General features: G+C 34.9%; 1 protein-coding gene across 8 annotated transcripts in view; it reads right to left on the bottom strand.

Moving 5' to 3' along the window:
* The window catches only part of PCDH15 (protocadherin related 15), an 874,191-nt gene that overhangs the window by 78,378 nt on the left and 779,320 nt on the right, over positions 1-16,493 (bottom strand). For all 8 annotated transcript variants that reach the window (XM_040254669.1, XM_040254668.1, XM_040254664.1 and 5 more), the window contains one exon: positions 134-349. In XM_040254669.1, the coding sequence (XP_040110603.1) occupies positions 134-349 (216 nt within the window). The remainder of the gene's footprint in view (positions 1-133; positions 350-16,493) is intronic.

The raw sequence follows: 16,493 nt of genomic DNA, 5'->3' as shown, positions 1-16,493 counted from the left end.
AACCTGGATGAAAGGTAATCACATTGATGTTTTAGAAAACCTATTTCCAATATTTAAAAGTTCTAGGTGTTAAAACCTTAACCCCTGGCTAGGGCTGCACATAGCCCCTTTATCTGAAGTTTTATCTACTCACCAGAACATCTGCTTTGCCACTTAGTCCCTTCCCATAGTTGTCAGTTGCGATGACTTGAAACTTAAAGTAAGACCGTCTCATGTTATGGAAGAGCATAGCCGTTTTGATAAGCCCTGTGTATGTTTCCACCACGAATCCTTCCTTTCCTTCTTTAATTGGTGGTATTATGAGTCTGTATGCCATGGCACTATAATTGCCAGTATCTTTATCAGTCGCCTAGGAGGGAAAAAGCACAGGTTATGAATAAGCTGGAAAGAACCTTTATGAAAGAGCTTATTTCTGGTTGCAAGACTACTGTTTCTTAGGTAACAATAACTCAATGAAGTCCTCCTAAAGTTATATTTTTCTAGGTACCATTAAATAGATGTATAGACTTTGTATACACAGGGTTGAACAACTGTTATGAGAAGGATAATGATTACTGAACTGTGAATACAAGGGACAGAGACACTAACTCAGTCCCACTGATGAACCAAGTGTTTTGATTGGCATGTTTAATGGGATCAGCACTGGGCTGAGATCCAAATTGTTTTAAGGATGGGACTGTCTACCTAACCATTGTCTTGTGTAGTAAGCATAGCATGTAATTGTGTTTTTGATCTATTTCCTAAAAGGAAAAAAAAAAATTAAAGTTATGCACTAAAATATTTCAGATGACACCAGGACAGTATTTAGAGCTTTTATAAGTCTAGAATTATATAAAGAGATCCTGATTAGTAAATGCCATATCATAAGAGAGTATTAGAATACTAATTCAGCTTCTTTTTTCATCAGCTTGTATCCTGATTAACCAGATTTGTCCCTGGTTGTAAGTACTTATGATCTACATGTTAAGGTTTCTTCACACTTAGAAATTAAAAAGAAATAGTTGCTTAGAATATATATATATATATATACAAAAGTTGGGAGCATAGTAATATTAGCCTGGCTCTTTTGTTTCTACTTCAGGGAAATTTTTCAGACTGCCAGTTTGTCACAGTGAAACATCTGAAAGAGGAATGGTGGATATGATAGTTTTAGTGAATTTATACAAGGCTATATAACTTTATTTGTGATACTAGATATGTAACATTTAAATTTTAATTATATTATTATTATCTGATTATTCTTATTTTTAAATATTATTATTAAATATCAGGTATCAAGCATTTATGATTCATCATTACAATGCTAAGAATTCTATAAAAATAATTTTGTTTAACAAAAGTAAAACTCTCCAAGGAATATATTATTCTAGTACTTATATTAGTGTTGTCCAACAGAACTTTTGACAATAATGGAAATGCTCTAAATGTCCTCTGTCCAATGCAGTAGTCACAAGCCACTGAACATCTGAGATGAGGCTAATGTGACTAAGGAAATGAAATGTGAATTTTGTATTAAATTTGAAAAGCCAAAGGCTACAAAGTAAGTGGCAGAGTTTGGCTACAAATAATTACAATTATAGTAAATAAGAAAATGTGTGTTGAGATTCAGCACAAAATTCAAAAGTCTGAATCTCTAACTTTAAATTCTATATATGTGCTTAACAGTTTAAAACATGTCAGATAACTCTGCTAGACAAGGTAACCTGAAGTAAAAAAATTCAGATACTTTTCTTTGGGACAAAATATTTCTTGAAATTTGAAAGTTAAAATTCTCAGTTTTAGAACAGGACAAGGTCTAACTACCAGTTTGTCTTTTTAAATGCCCTGTATGTTTTACATAATGGCAGAGCTTCATTTCTGTATTAGAGGAATAAGAATTAGATTCCAACATAGGTCACATTATCACTATACAAAGAAGAAAAAGAAAGAAAAAATAGTTATCAAAGTGTTTATTTTAAAGCTTTAAACCCAAGTTTTTATTCATTTAACAAAGTATAGAGTAAGGGGAAAAAAAAGAACATTCCCAATTAAAATTAAAATGAGTTTGGATTAAGTAATCAAAGACATTTCTTGTATATACTAGGAGCAAATTTAAGACATACTGAATCACTCAAAATATGGTTGAATATTATTCTTTCACTTATGATTAACATGAGTATTTTCTTTGAAATAAACTTTTTACCATTAATGAAACTTTACTGAGGTACAAGAAACTGGCACAAAACATGTACAAATCATAAATATACAGTTCAATAAAAAATTGCAGACTATACACATCCAATGAGCCAGCACATACATCAAAAAATAAAACATTACCAGGATCCCAGAATGTTCATCATATCCTTCCAGCTATACTCTGTTCCCCAGAGAAATCACTACCCTGATTATCAAAACAATTGATCAGTTATGCTTATTTTTAAATGTTATATTAATGGGATCATAATTTATGGTCTATTTTTTGTCTAACTTCTACATAGCTTTTTATTGTAAGATTCCAAACCTTAATATTTTAAAACAAACTCTGTAACACAGTAGAAAAGAATAGAAAAGGCAGTTACAGCAAAATCATTTTGCTTGTTTTGATTCTTTGTATATTAAGCTTCTTTGCACTGTTCTTACTGATTACTTCCAATTTCAATAAACATGTAATTTTGGTTTGCTGTATTGCTAATTTACTAAATTACTATAGTGGCATATTTTGCCTTAACAGATTAAGATGTTTTTAAATGTAACTTTCCTGAAACAAATAATCATTTAATGCAAACGTTTGGGTAACTCAGAAGTATCTTTTAAGCATAACTTTCCCTCATACATTAGCAGCAAATTAACGAAAGTGAGATACACAATTTTTAAAAAATTCATGTTTACTGGACTATTTTTTTAATTGAATGAAAGATTTCTTAAATTCTACAAAAGTTTCACACAGATTATTTTCTATAATCCCATCAGTTCATTTCATTTCAGTTCAGTTGCTCAGTCATATCTGACTCTTTGTGACTCCATGGACTACAACACACGAGGCTTCCCTGTTCATCATCAACTTCCAGAGCTTGTTTAAACTCATGTCTGTTGAGTCAGTGATGCTATCCAACCATGTCATCCTCTGTTGTCCCCTTCTCCTTCTGCCTTTAGTCTTTCCAGGCATCAGGGTCTTTTCCAGTGAATCAGTTCTTCACATCAGGTGGCCAAAGTATTGGAGTTTCAGCGTTAGCATCGCTTCTTCCAATGAATATTCAGGACTAATTTCCTTTAGGGTTGACTGGTTTGATCTCCTTGCAGTCCAAGGGATTCTCAAGAGTCTTCTCCAACACCACAGTTCAAAATCATCAATTCTTCAGTGCTCAGCTTTCTTTATAGTCCAACTCTCACATCCATACCTGACTACTGGAAAAATCAAAGCTCTGACTAGATGGACCTTTGTTGGCAAAGTAATGTCTCTTCTCTGCTTTTTAATATGCTGTCTAATCAAACTGATCACATGGACCACAGCCTTATCTAACTCAATGCAACTATGAGCCATGCCATACAGGGCCACCCAGATGGACAGGTCATGGTGGAGAGTTCTGACAAAACATGGTCCACTGGAGAAGGAAATGGCAAACTACTTCAATATTTTTGCCTTGAGAAGCTCAAGAACAGTATGAAAAGGCAAGGGAAAAAAAAAGAGAGAGAGAGATAATTCCATAATGATCCATTTTTTTTCCCCTTCTACTCCTACATGGGCCTTCTCTCCTTCCCCCTCCCCACTGGTAACCACTGGATTCTTCTCTATATCTGTGAGTCTGCTTCTTTGGTGATTTTTAGTTTTTTTCAACTATATAAAACCACTGTCATATGTATGCTATTTGTAATGGCTCCACTTAAAATTTCTGATTCTTTTAATAGATTTGCTCCTCTTTGGAATCTGAAAAGATCTCATTTCAGAATACAGTTATAAGGATAGTTGCCAGGATCATTAGCATTCTTTCAAGTCTCTCACCTCTCTCTCACATTCAGCTGAAACTAGGAAGTTAAAATGTGAATGATAAAAATTCCATAATTACACTACTTGTGACCATTTTAAAGGATTTTCAATTTTAAATTTGTCTATTTAATTTTCAACAAACACATAGTTTTAGACCAAAACTTATATACAGTTGACCCTTGCACAACATGGATTTGAACTACAGAAGTTTCAGTTAAAGCCAGTGACTGAGGCTGGGTCAGACTTAAAATTAGCAACCAGTAAAGTGGCTGACTTAATTTTTCTGGGCTCCAAAATCACTGCAGATGGTGACTGCAGCCATGAAATCAAAAGACACTCCTTGGAAGGAAAGTTATGACCAACCTAGACAGCATAAAAAGCAGAGACATTACTTTGTCAACAAAAGTCCATCTAGTTAAGGGTATGCTTTTTCCAGTGGTGATGTATGGATGTGAGAGTTGGACTGTAAAGAAAGCTGAGCACCAAAGTATTGATGCTTTTGAACTGTGGTGTTGGAGAAGACTCTTGAGAGTCCCTTGGACTGCAAGGAGATCCAACCAGTCCATCCTAAAGGGGATCAGTCCTGGGTGTTCATTGAAGGGACTGATGTTGAAGCTGAAATTCCAATACTTTGGCCACCTGATGCAAAGAGCTGACTCATTTGAAAACACCTGATGATGGGAAAGATTGAGGGCAGGAAGAGAAGGGGATAGCAGAGGATGAGATAGTTGGATGGCATCACTGACTCAATGGACATGGGTTGGGTGGACTCCCGGAGTTGGTGATGGACAGGGAGGCTGCAAAGAGTTGGACACAACAGAGTGACTGAACTGAACTGAACTGAACTGAAAATGCTCTTTAAAACACAAGGTCTATTTATCTTACTTATATAATGTTATGTTATTGCTGCTTTGGTGAGTTAACATTTATTGACCAATTGTGGTTGTTCAGGGGCTGTGTAAATACTTTTCATACATAATTTCATGTCATTTTTTTCTACTGAGCAAGTTTTATTGCTATTAATTCATAGGTGCAGAGATGGAGGCTCAGAGAGATCAGTGATTGGCTCACAATCATAAGGATGTGTGTTAGTTGCTCAGTCATCTCCAACTCTTTGAGATCCCATGGACTGTAGCCTACCAGTCTCCTCCACCCATGGGATTTTCCAGGTAAGAATACTGGAGTGTGTTTCCATTTCTTTCTCCAGGGGATCTTCCTGACCTAGGGATAGAACCCAGATATCTCACATTGCAGGCAGAATCTACTGTCTGAGCCACCAGGGAAGCCCTCACATCATAAAGATAGTTGATAGCAGAGTTGGGTAGATATTACACTAATGTCTATATTATAATCACTGCATTCAATATGTCAGACTAAGTATCAGAACTAAAATTCCAGTGAAAACAACACTGAAAGCTAGATAATAAGTAAAGGAGTACATCAAGGCTATATATTGTCACCCTGCTTATTTAACTTATATTCAGAGTACATCATGAGAAATGCTGGGCTGGATGAAGCACAGGCTGAAATCAAGATTGCTGGGAGAAATATCAATAACCTCAGATATGCAGGTGACACCACCCTTACAGCAGAAAGCGGAGAACTAAAGAGCCTCTTGAAAGTGAAAGAGGAGAGTGAAAAATTTGGCTTAAAACTCAACATTCAGAAAACTAAGATCATGGCATCTGGTCCAATCACTTCATGGCAAATAAATGAGGAAACAGTAGAAATAGTAACAGACTATTTTTTTTTTTTTTTTGTGCTCCAAAATCACTGCAGATGGTGACTGCAGCCATGAAATTAAAAGACATTTGAAAGAAAAGTTATGACCAACTTTGACAGCATATTAAAAAGCAGAGACATTACTTTGCCAACAAAGGTCCATCTAGTCAAGTTTTTTCCAGTAGTCATGTATGGATGTGAGAGCTGGAATATAAAGAAAGTTGAGCACCAAAGAATTGATGTCTTTGAACTGTGGTGTTGGAGAAGACTCTTGAGAATCCCTTGGACTGCAAGGAGATCAAACCAGGCAACCCTAAAGGAAATCAGTGCTGAATATTCATTGGAAGAACTGATGATGAAGCTAAAACTCCTTTTGGCCACCTGATGTGAAGACCTGACTCATGGGAAAAGACCCTGATGCTAGGAAAGACTGAAGGCAGAAGGAGAAAGGGATGACAGAGGATGAGATGGCTGGATAGCATCATTGACTCAATTAACATGAGTTTGCATAAACTCTGGGAGTTGGTGATGGACAGTGAGGCCTGGCATGCTGCAGTCCATGGGGTTGTGAAGAGTCGAACACGACTGAAATACTGAACTGACTGACTGAACTGAAAAGATCTTAATAATTTTTCCTAAGCATATCAAGGAGATAAGAAAATAAATATGAAAGTCAAAAACTAAATGAAAACAAGGATCTAGACAGTTTAGTATTGATAGTAAGTTCACTTACAGGGTTTCTGTTGATCCAAGTGAACTTAAAATTTAATTTATGAGGTCTTGAGTGGCTCAGAGAATAGGAGGCAAGATCAAGGCCCACTCATAGATGTAAGTCTAATAAAACTCCACTCTGAAGAATGCTAAAGGTGGATGAGATGGCTGGATGGCATCATTGACTCAATGAACATGAGTTTGCATAAATTCTGGGAGTTGGTGATGGACAGGGAGGCTTGGCGTGCTGCAGTCCATGGGGTTGTGAATTTTAAAGGTGAATGAGAATTTATCTCCCCTTTCCAGCCACCACTGCCACTGCCACCCAAAAGTAAAAAGAAAACTGCCTTGTTAAACCTTAATGTTGAATGCAGTGGAGAAAACACAGAAAGCAAAGAAACCCAAACTTTAATGAGACTCAATCTATAACCAACACAAACCTTCATCAGCATTTGCAGCCTTTATTCACACATCACTGATTTCCTCAACTCAAGGATAAATCATAATGTTATCAATTTGTAAATCCAGTAGTCCTGAATTCTACCTGAATAAACAGAAGAACCACAACTGTGAATCTGATTTTTAATGATAACAGTCTAGCTTTCTCACAGAAGCAAACACTTTTTCAAAAAAGTTATCTACAATCTATGCCTCAAGTAATTCTAACAAATAAACTCCAATAAAGATGAAAAGTTAAAGTCAGATAGTTCTCAAAATGAACAGGAAACCAAGTATCATGAAAAGAGAGTCCATTGAGATAGAAAATCAAAGTCATACCCACAAAGGCTTTAGATATCTGAATTAGGAAAACAGTATAATGTAAATGTTCAATATGTTTCATTAAATAATAGATATTTTAAAAATATAAATAAAATGAGATTAGTTGAACATAAGTAAAATATATCTTCTAGAAGTAAAAAAATAATAACAAATAAAAAAACTCATAGATGAAGTTGTTAGAAGCTTATGCATATGGTACAAGAGTATTAGTATACTGAATAACAGAGAGAAAATTAGGTTTCACATATTCTAGAGGAATAAGAACCAGATTGGAAGGAAATACTTAGCTTAAGATATTGTTAGTGAACTCAAGTATAAATAGAGTAAAACAGCCAAGAGATTTTTTTAAATAAATAAATTATTAGAAATATAATCTGCATTGTATCCATAAAAACTGGAAAACATTCATAGAAATAGTCTATGAAAGGGAAAAAAAATTATAAATCTACTCCATCATTTTTTTTACATTGTAATAAGGGGGCATATAACAAATTTGGCTAAACTAATGTCTAAAAGTTAAATCTGATCTAATGTAAAAATTCTAAATGAGCCAAATTTACTAAATAATCAATGCCACTTTATTTATTCCATCAGCTCCTTTATAATAAAAAGTTTTTATTGGATTCCTGACACAGCCATTATTATCTGGCAGAGGTGACACTGAAAGATTTGATTCACTGACTTTTGTGAGTTTCTCTTTATGAGCAAAATCAAGAAAGTTATGTCTACAACTGTTTTTAAAAATGAAAGTCAGAAATGAATATTATAATTATACTAACTGTAATTATATTTTTAAATGAAAACTAGGACACAGAAAACCACTTAGGAATTTCTAAGACCTCATCTGGAAAGTTTAATGCACACAGGTGGCCAACATTAAGAGAAAAATCACCAAATAATTGCTTCTATCATACAGGGGAATAGGTCCGCACATTAATTTTCTCAAAGCCTAAATAACCGTTCCCCTCTGTTGACTAAATGAATACTATGGATGCAGAAATATTAGTAGAATAATTAGTGATGTCCAGAGAACTTCCAAAGCCCATTAAAGTCCAATGATGCTAACTTTTATTTTTGCTTCTCAATTAGACCCCATTTTAACATTTACCATTGAAGGCTTACTCTCCCTGAAATTAGAGTGTAAATATTTTAGATTGTCGGGGTAAAAATACTCAAATCTCACTTTACCACCAATGAATGTCAGCATGTCAAGCTGTGTTTGCAAGGGACAGAAACAACAGAGCTTTGACTTAGACTAGTTGAACTTGGCTTTTGTATTTTTAGGAACTATAAAGAAACCTTCACTTTCAAGCCCTTAAAGGCTATATGCCCAACATATACTAAATATAAACAAGGAAAGTGTCAGATAGATTGATCTATTTAGAAGGCTATTTAAGACTTCTGTAAAAACAACAGCAAAAAAGAGATGAAAAAAAATTTTTTAAGATTTTAAATAAGAAAGCTTAGTATTTGATTTTTTATAAGAATGTGAAAAAAGGGACCACAGTCCAATACAAATAATTCTTAATTTCAATAAGGACATTGCTCCTTTAAGTATAATGTAATTCAGAGACAGTCTAATGAGTAAATCACAACTCAATGTAGAAACAACCGTCTAAAAATGGTTTGTCATATCATGCAACACAGTATTACAGAATTTTCAGCATTTATTATTATTCTATTATATTAAGAAATTGCCAAAATTTTCACCTAAGTTAAAAAGTGGTGCCAAATAACACACAATAATATCTATTTTGAAAAATTAAATAAAGAAACTGAAGATTAGCAAACTATTCCTTTTATATTTTTTAAAGTTATACACTGAAACATTCTGTATTACAGGAAGCATGAGAGCACAAAATAAAAATGTCTGCATTAACATAATAATTGAAGCTTTTTTTTTTTCATTTTTAGTTCGATTCCCTTGTAAAATATTTTGGAAAATAAATATTATCTCAAAAATAATTTGTTCTTTTCCTCATCATTGCTAATATAATGTGATCATATATTCTTCAATGATGCCTTGAAATGAACTCTGAAATCATTTTTTCTAACTTCTCATTCATGTGGAAAAGAAAGAAATTGCAGTCTATTCAATAGACATAGTATCAAAAGAAAATACATGCACAATTTGAGCCCTCTATTTAAGAGAGGAAACTAACTTTTAAAGTTGATTTTGAACAAAAAAAATTGAGGATTTTTACAGAAAACTAACATATTAAAGTTTTAAGAAATTTGTACTTTTGTAAGAATTCTATATTTGCAAATCCTAAATCCTTCAGTATTCAAAGGAAATTTAATGACATAACCATTACCTCAAGCTTTCTGGTTCTTCCTTAGTTACATTACATTCAATCAATTCAAACCAAATTTAGTATTTTCTCAGCTCTCATCCTCTAGTCCTTCCTCTGGCTACCATACTTGTTCCTCCTCTGTCTTCTCTTTGCATGGTAAGGGCATTAGCTCATATGGATTGACTGAGCTAAAAATCTCAGTAGGGTCTTCAACTGTCTCATCTAATCCCTTTCCTTTCTACTCCCAGTCCATCAGCAAGCCCAATGAGTTCTATTCTGAAATATTTCTCACTTCAGTGACTATCCATCAAGCTGACATCGCCCAATTTCAGGCTCTCCTGTTTCATTTTTAAATTCAACAATAGCTTAAAAATGAATGATAGCTCCTGCCTCCTAGAAGATGAAATTTAAGACAAGTCCATGAAATATTCCCAGTCTAATCCCAGTTTAACATTCCATTTTCTTGCTCTATATTTACTCTGCTTATATTTCTCCAAAACCAACCACATTACCTAGTTTGTTTTTTTTTTTCCTTCTAAACAATTTATGTTTTTTCATGTTTCCAGTCGTTTGCACACATAGCATCTTATCACTTAAAATGTCTCATGTCTGCTGGGCCATATTCACTCCTGAACTACACTATTGCACATGTGTGTGGGCATGTACATACACACACATATTGAATATATGCAATGTTGAATAAGGTACTAAAACAGCTTAAAAGACTGCTTTTCTGAAGGCTATCCCCTAGGGAGTGTTGCATGTTTTCAGTAGTATATTTTACATATTTTTAGTATACTTTTTACCTTGGCATATTCTAATATTTAATTATGTCTTCATTACACATGAAATTTGTCTCCATTTATATCTTTTATTTTGGAATAATGTCCAGTAATTGGTCTAATAATATTTGGCTGAAATATCAGTAGAATATCAGAGATTAATATTTAGAAGTGATGGATATGCTTGAGTCTACCACTTAATGGCCATATGAACCTGGGCAAACAACTCTCTAGAGCTTAGTTCCTCATTATAAATGAGTAAAATAGGACATGCTGAATAGGGTGGCTGTGAATATTCACTGAGGTATAAAATGCAGGGCCTGGTATAAACAATCGAGTTTAGTTCATTCTGGCCATCTTTGCTATGAATACTCTGGAGCTTTCCAGCTTATCTCTTCTGTTTCTTATTACCTTTTGTACATTGAAAAACACGTTACTCTCTATCTTTTGTACTTGGCTATATATTCATTGGGAGGAGGGCTATTTTCTCATTCATCTTTGTATTTCATAATCCCCATCGGCCAATGCCACTACTTTAAAAATTTAAATTTAAAGTATATTTTTGCTCCATCCCTTTGAACATAATTTTTAAAGGTGTTTTTGTTCTCATCATTAGATGACTTAACACAGTATATCCTTAATTTGTGAATTAATTTGGACCACTTGTTCCACAAAAAGATTTGAGTATCTTTTTGTTTAAACTTCATTACATATATTTTTACAATATTAAGGCAGAATTAATGTTAAAAGTTACATAACAGCACTTTTCATTAATGCAAAAAGGTTTAGTATATGAATAATGTACAAGAAGCTTACTTGTCCTTCAATTACTAACTCTAATATAAAGTCAGGGAATAGCCAAGCATTTGAAAATTAAGTCAGAATGTTGAACTCTATTCATTCTATTTGGCAATGTTTTATTGCCTATCTAATAAGAAATTAACAAGCACAAACTAAAAGCTTTACTACGAAAAGAAAAACCTTTATTGTCACTTTACAGGAAAAAACGTATGTCAAGGGAAGATAAAATTCAATTTATAAACCTTTTACCTTGGAAAATAAATTGAGAACTTTCAAAAATATATTGAATTTAAAGTGCTGTAATAAAACTAATGGACACCAAAAGAAAAGCTTTTGAATTGTTAAAGTAACACTAAAGTAAAGAAGAGTGTATTTACAGATTGCAATGGTGCTATTTGCACATGGCAGGACAATAAAACCTGTCTCCTTGAATATATATGTGAAATATTTTAACATGAAAAGCACATGCAACAAAAGAAGTTGGTCTCTGAAATGTTCTTCATTTAATGTTCTTAGCAGTGTTTTAGAACTCTTTCTCTCCACACACACACACATATGCACAGGTACATATATATGTATATTTTTCTATTTTATAAACTGATGAATTTTATGTCCATATCTCCCATCTAACAAGTTTGCTAAGGAAAAAAAAAAAAAAAACAACTGTAACACCAAACTAAAATTCCTATAAAATAGTCTTTGTTGAACAAAATTCTAAAGTGAATTGGCTCCAAATCAATATGTTATAAAACATAGTGGCCAACATTAAAATTTCTTCTAGAGATTATACAGCAAAAGGTTAGTATTTCCAAAGCTTGTTTCTGTAACAGCTTTATTCTTTGAGAAACATGGATAGGATGCTGTAAATGTATCAACCTAATTTTATAAAATTATTAAAGTATCTTTATTTCCACTTCTATTTTCCTTTATAAAAATTCCTAAGTCATTTCTGTCTAATTATTCTTACTCTGTGTTATTTGTAAATGTAAAAAGGAATAAATGGCCAATAATAATTTATAATGTGCCTAATAAATAAAATATTTTATTATTTCTTGCTTATTAGAGAAATACCAGAAATGCAAATTAATAAAGGCATATTAAAAACTACAATGTCATCCATTTATTGTTATTATTAATATCTTTGTATATGTCCTTTTGGGCTTCCCTGGTGTCCCAGAAGGTAAAGAATCTGCCTGCAATGTGGGAGACCTGTGTTCGATCCCTGAGTTGGGAAGATCCCCTTCGAGCAGGCAACCCACTCCAGTGTTCTTGCCTGGAGAATCCCCAGGGACAGAGAAGTCTAGTGGGCTTCTAGACACAAGAAGTCTAGTCTTGTGTCCATGGGGTCACAAAGAGTCAGATGGGACTAAGCACAGTACATATGTCCTTATATATTTACAATGTATATACAAAGTATGTATATATTTATACACACACATACCCATATATACAGAATATATATACACACATATATATACATGTATGTAGACTGTACATACACTACATATAGAACATATATATACAATGTATATAAGATGTATGTGTGTATATACATATATATACACACACACATATATACATGTATGTAGACTGTACATACACTACACATAGAACATATATATACAATGTATATAAGATGTATGTGTGTATATACATATATATGCACATATATACAGAATGTATATACACACACATATATATACACTTTATGTAACCAAAGGCATGCCATCTTTGTGACTTTATATCCTAGTATTCTCAGTCATTAATCAGGCATTCAGAATTTTCTTTATTTCAAACAAAAGAGAGTATATCCAGATAAGCATAACATTAAGAGTAGGATAAAACTTATGATAATCAAGTAAAATTATTAACAAACAAACAAAAAATCTAGGAATTGTTTTAAAACCACCTCAGAGAGCATCAAAGTTAAAGTTTGGAAGACACTGAAAGTGAAAGTGTTATGCCCTTAGTCATATCTAACTCTTTGTGAGCCCATGGACAGTAGCCCACAAGGCTCCTCTGTTCATGGAATTCTCCAGGCAACAATACTGGAATGCATAACCATTCCCTTCTCCAGAGGATCTTCCCTCTGGAATTGAATTCAGGTCTCCTGCATTGCAGGCAGATTCTTTACTTACTGAGCCAGCAACAAAAATTAGATAGCATTTATTCGTAATAAAATTGCTAGCCTTGTTTGTGTGGTCCTATGTTTGTTTTAGCCAAAAAATAGCACTGGCCAACCTGTCTTTAACCTAATTGCCTTTGACTAGCTTGCTCTGATCTAGATAGTTCTTTAGCCAGTGAAGAACTGGCACTGGCAGTGATTGAAGTCATTAAATGTAGGTTGACTGTCAGCACTGAAAAAGAGTCATGAATAGAAGATTATACTCAAGAAAAATCTAGGAAAACATGAAAAATAATCTGAAGGCTGTAACCAGTGTCCTTCTTTGGGCTAAGCACTTTATGAATAGAGTATCAATTAATTTTCTTAACTCTGCAAAGAAAGAAATAAATTGATTCTGTAAATGGCATTCCAAACCGTGGAGGACCCAGTTGTTGCTGTTTGGTCACAAAGTCCTGTTCAACTCTTTGTGACCCCACAAACTATAGCCCTCCAGGCTCCACTGTCCATGGGATTTCCCAGGCAAGAAAAGTGGAGTGAGTTGCCATTTCCTTCTCCAAGGAATGTCCCTCACCCAGGGATTGTACCCATGTCTCCTGAATTGGCAGATGGATTCTTCACCACTGAGTCATCAGGAAAGCCAGAGGACCTGCTAAATGACCTCAAATCAAACAGATGATGAGCAAAACCTTTCATCTTTGACTCTATGTCTCATGTAGGATTTGCCATCGGACTTGTACCTAGAGAAGTATGTGGTGAAGATTATTCCTAGCCCCTTGCTTCAGAGACAGATAGCCCCTGTACTAAACCAATAAATTTCATTAAAAATTACACTTAACAGTTTTATTTTTTTTTTCCTTCTGTGAAGATACTACCAAGGTTCAGTAGGAATTAAATTAAGCCAAGTAGCTTCATCTCTACACCTCTCTTTCAGAACAAGCAGAACACAAACCCTGGCAGGAAATGGAGTTGTTTATGTCCTTGTCCTGGTCTTGCTGCTCCATTAAATGACATGTTGAAAGAGAATTCAATATTTTAATTGCATTTGGTGTTAATCAGACCCTTATAAATGTAGGTGAGATTACACATTTTCATTGTGTTCTTTTCCTTTTCTCATTAGTTATCCCTAATTTCCATGATTATTAACATAACATTGATATATTCAGGCGGTGCAGAAAAGATTATCTGTCATGCTGTAATTCATTAAAGCCAGAGTGCTTCAGTTTTCAACTTTTTAACAGATAGTTCATTTTATAATATTCAAAGATAAATTTTTGCAGTTCAGACTTTTCTATTAATACTTTTTCTTTGAAAAATCTTTTTTTTTTTTTTTTTACCACATCTATCTGTAAGGGGGAATTTAAGGGATTTGTTTAAGACTCTGAAATTGCTAGTCTTTCCAAGTTTGGGTGTTTTTTGTTTGTTTGTTTGTTTGTTTTTTCTTAAGGTGACTTTAGTACCCTCTTACAGAAAAAGTCTATTTTAAAAATTTTACCTGTGTAGAGTCTTCTCTTGTGTTGTTGGAAGAGGGTGTTTGCTATGACCAGTGCATTTTCTTGGCAAATCTCTATTATTAGTCTTTGCCCTGCTTCATTCCATACTCTAAGGCCAAATTTGCCTGTTACTCCAGGTGTTTCTTGACTTTCTACTTTTGCATTCCAGTCCCCTATAATGAAAAGGACATCTTTTTTGGGTGTTAGTTCTAAAAGGTCTTGTAGGTCTTCATAGAACTGTTCAACTTCAACTTCTGCAGTGTTACTGGTTGGGGCATAGACTTGGATTACTGTGAGTTTTGCCAAGAAAATGCACTGGTCATAGCAAACACTCTCTTCCAACAACACAAGAGAAGACTCTACACATTGACATCAGCAAATGGTCAACACTAAAATCAGATTGATTCTATTCTTTGCAGCCAAAAATGGAGAAGCTCTATAGAGTCAGCAAAAACAAGACTGGGAGCTGACTGTGGCTCAGATCATGAACTCCTTATTGCCAAATTCAGACTTAAATAGAAGAAAGTAGGGGAAAACACTAGACCATTCAGGTATGACCTAAATCAAATCCCTTATGATTATACAGTAGAAGTGAGAAATAGAATTAAAGGCCTAGATCTGATGGATAGAGTGCCTGATGAACTGTGGACAGAGGTTCATGACATTGTACAGGAGCCAGGGATCAAGACCATCCCCATGGAAAAGAAATGCAAAAAAGCAAAATGGCTGTCTGGGGAGGTCTTACAAATAGCTGTGAAAAGAAGAGAAGTGAAAAGCAAAGGAGGAAAGGAAAGATATAAGGATCTGAATGCAGAGTTCCAAAGAATAGCAAGAAGAGATAAGAAAGCCTTCCTCAGTGATCAATGCGAAGAAATAGAGGAACTGCTTTTAACTAAGAGCAATTTGGGATGTGACTCACCCCCATTCGATTGTCCCTAAGAGTGGGGCTAAGAAGACCCAGCAGATGCACCTTGCAGATTGGTAAAGCCAGAGGTTCCAGGACCCCAGAGAGACTTTTGGAAGGAAATGGCATTGCCACCTGGAGCTGAGGACTGTCACTGGGAGCCATAAAAATATGTCTTTCAAAGGATGCAGACTGTTGTCATGCTGTGATGATTACTCCTCTACATCCCTACACACATCTCCCCACTGCCCTCCTGCTCTCATACAGCTTCACATACATGCACAAACACACACACACACTCAGAAGTGAACTCTGTGGGAGCAGGGTCTTTGTTGGTCTGGGTCAACTTTATCTCTAAGAGTCAAAAACTGTGTCTACACAGAGGAAAACGAGATGGGACAAGTGGAGAGAGTAGGACTGACATACATACACTGCGGCTGCTGCTGCTGCTGCTAAATCGCTTCAGTCCTCTCCGACTCTGTGCGACCCCATAGACGGCAGCCCACCAGTCTCCCCTGTCCCTGGGATTCTCCAGGCAAGAACACTGGAGTGGGTTGCCGTTTCCTTCTCCAATGCATGAAAATGAAAAGTGAAAGTTAAGTCGCTCAGTCATGTCAGACTCTTAGCGATCCCATGGACTGCGGCCCACCAGGCTCCTCCGTCCATGGGATTTTCCAGGCAAGAGTACTGGAGTGGGGTGCCACTGCCTTCTCCGATACATACACTAGCTACCACATGTAAAATAGATAACTAGTGGGAAGCTGCTGTATAACACAGGGAGCTCAGCTCAGTGCGCTGCAGTGAACTAGAGGGATGGGATGGGCAGCAGAGGGAAGTCTAAGTGGAAGGAATACAGCTGATTCACTTCGTTGTACAGCAGAAACCGATACAACATTGTAAAGTAATTGCGCTCCTATTAA

This window comes from Oryx dammah, unplaced genomic scaffold (assembly GCF_014754425.2).
Source record: "Oryx dammah isolate SB20612 unplaced genomic scaffold, SCBI_Odam_1.1 HiC_scaffold_14, whole genome shotgun sequence".
Lineage (NCBI taxonomy): Eukaryota > Metazoa > Chordata > Mammalia > Artiodactyla > Bovidae > Oryx > Oryx dammah.
This window is presented reverse-complemented; position numbering and strand designations above follow the sequence as displayed.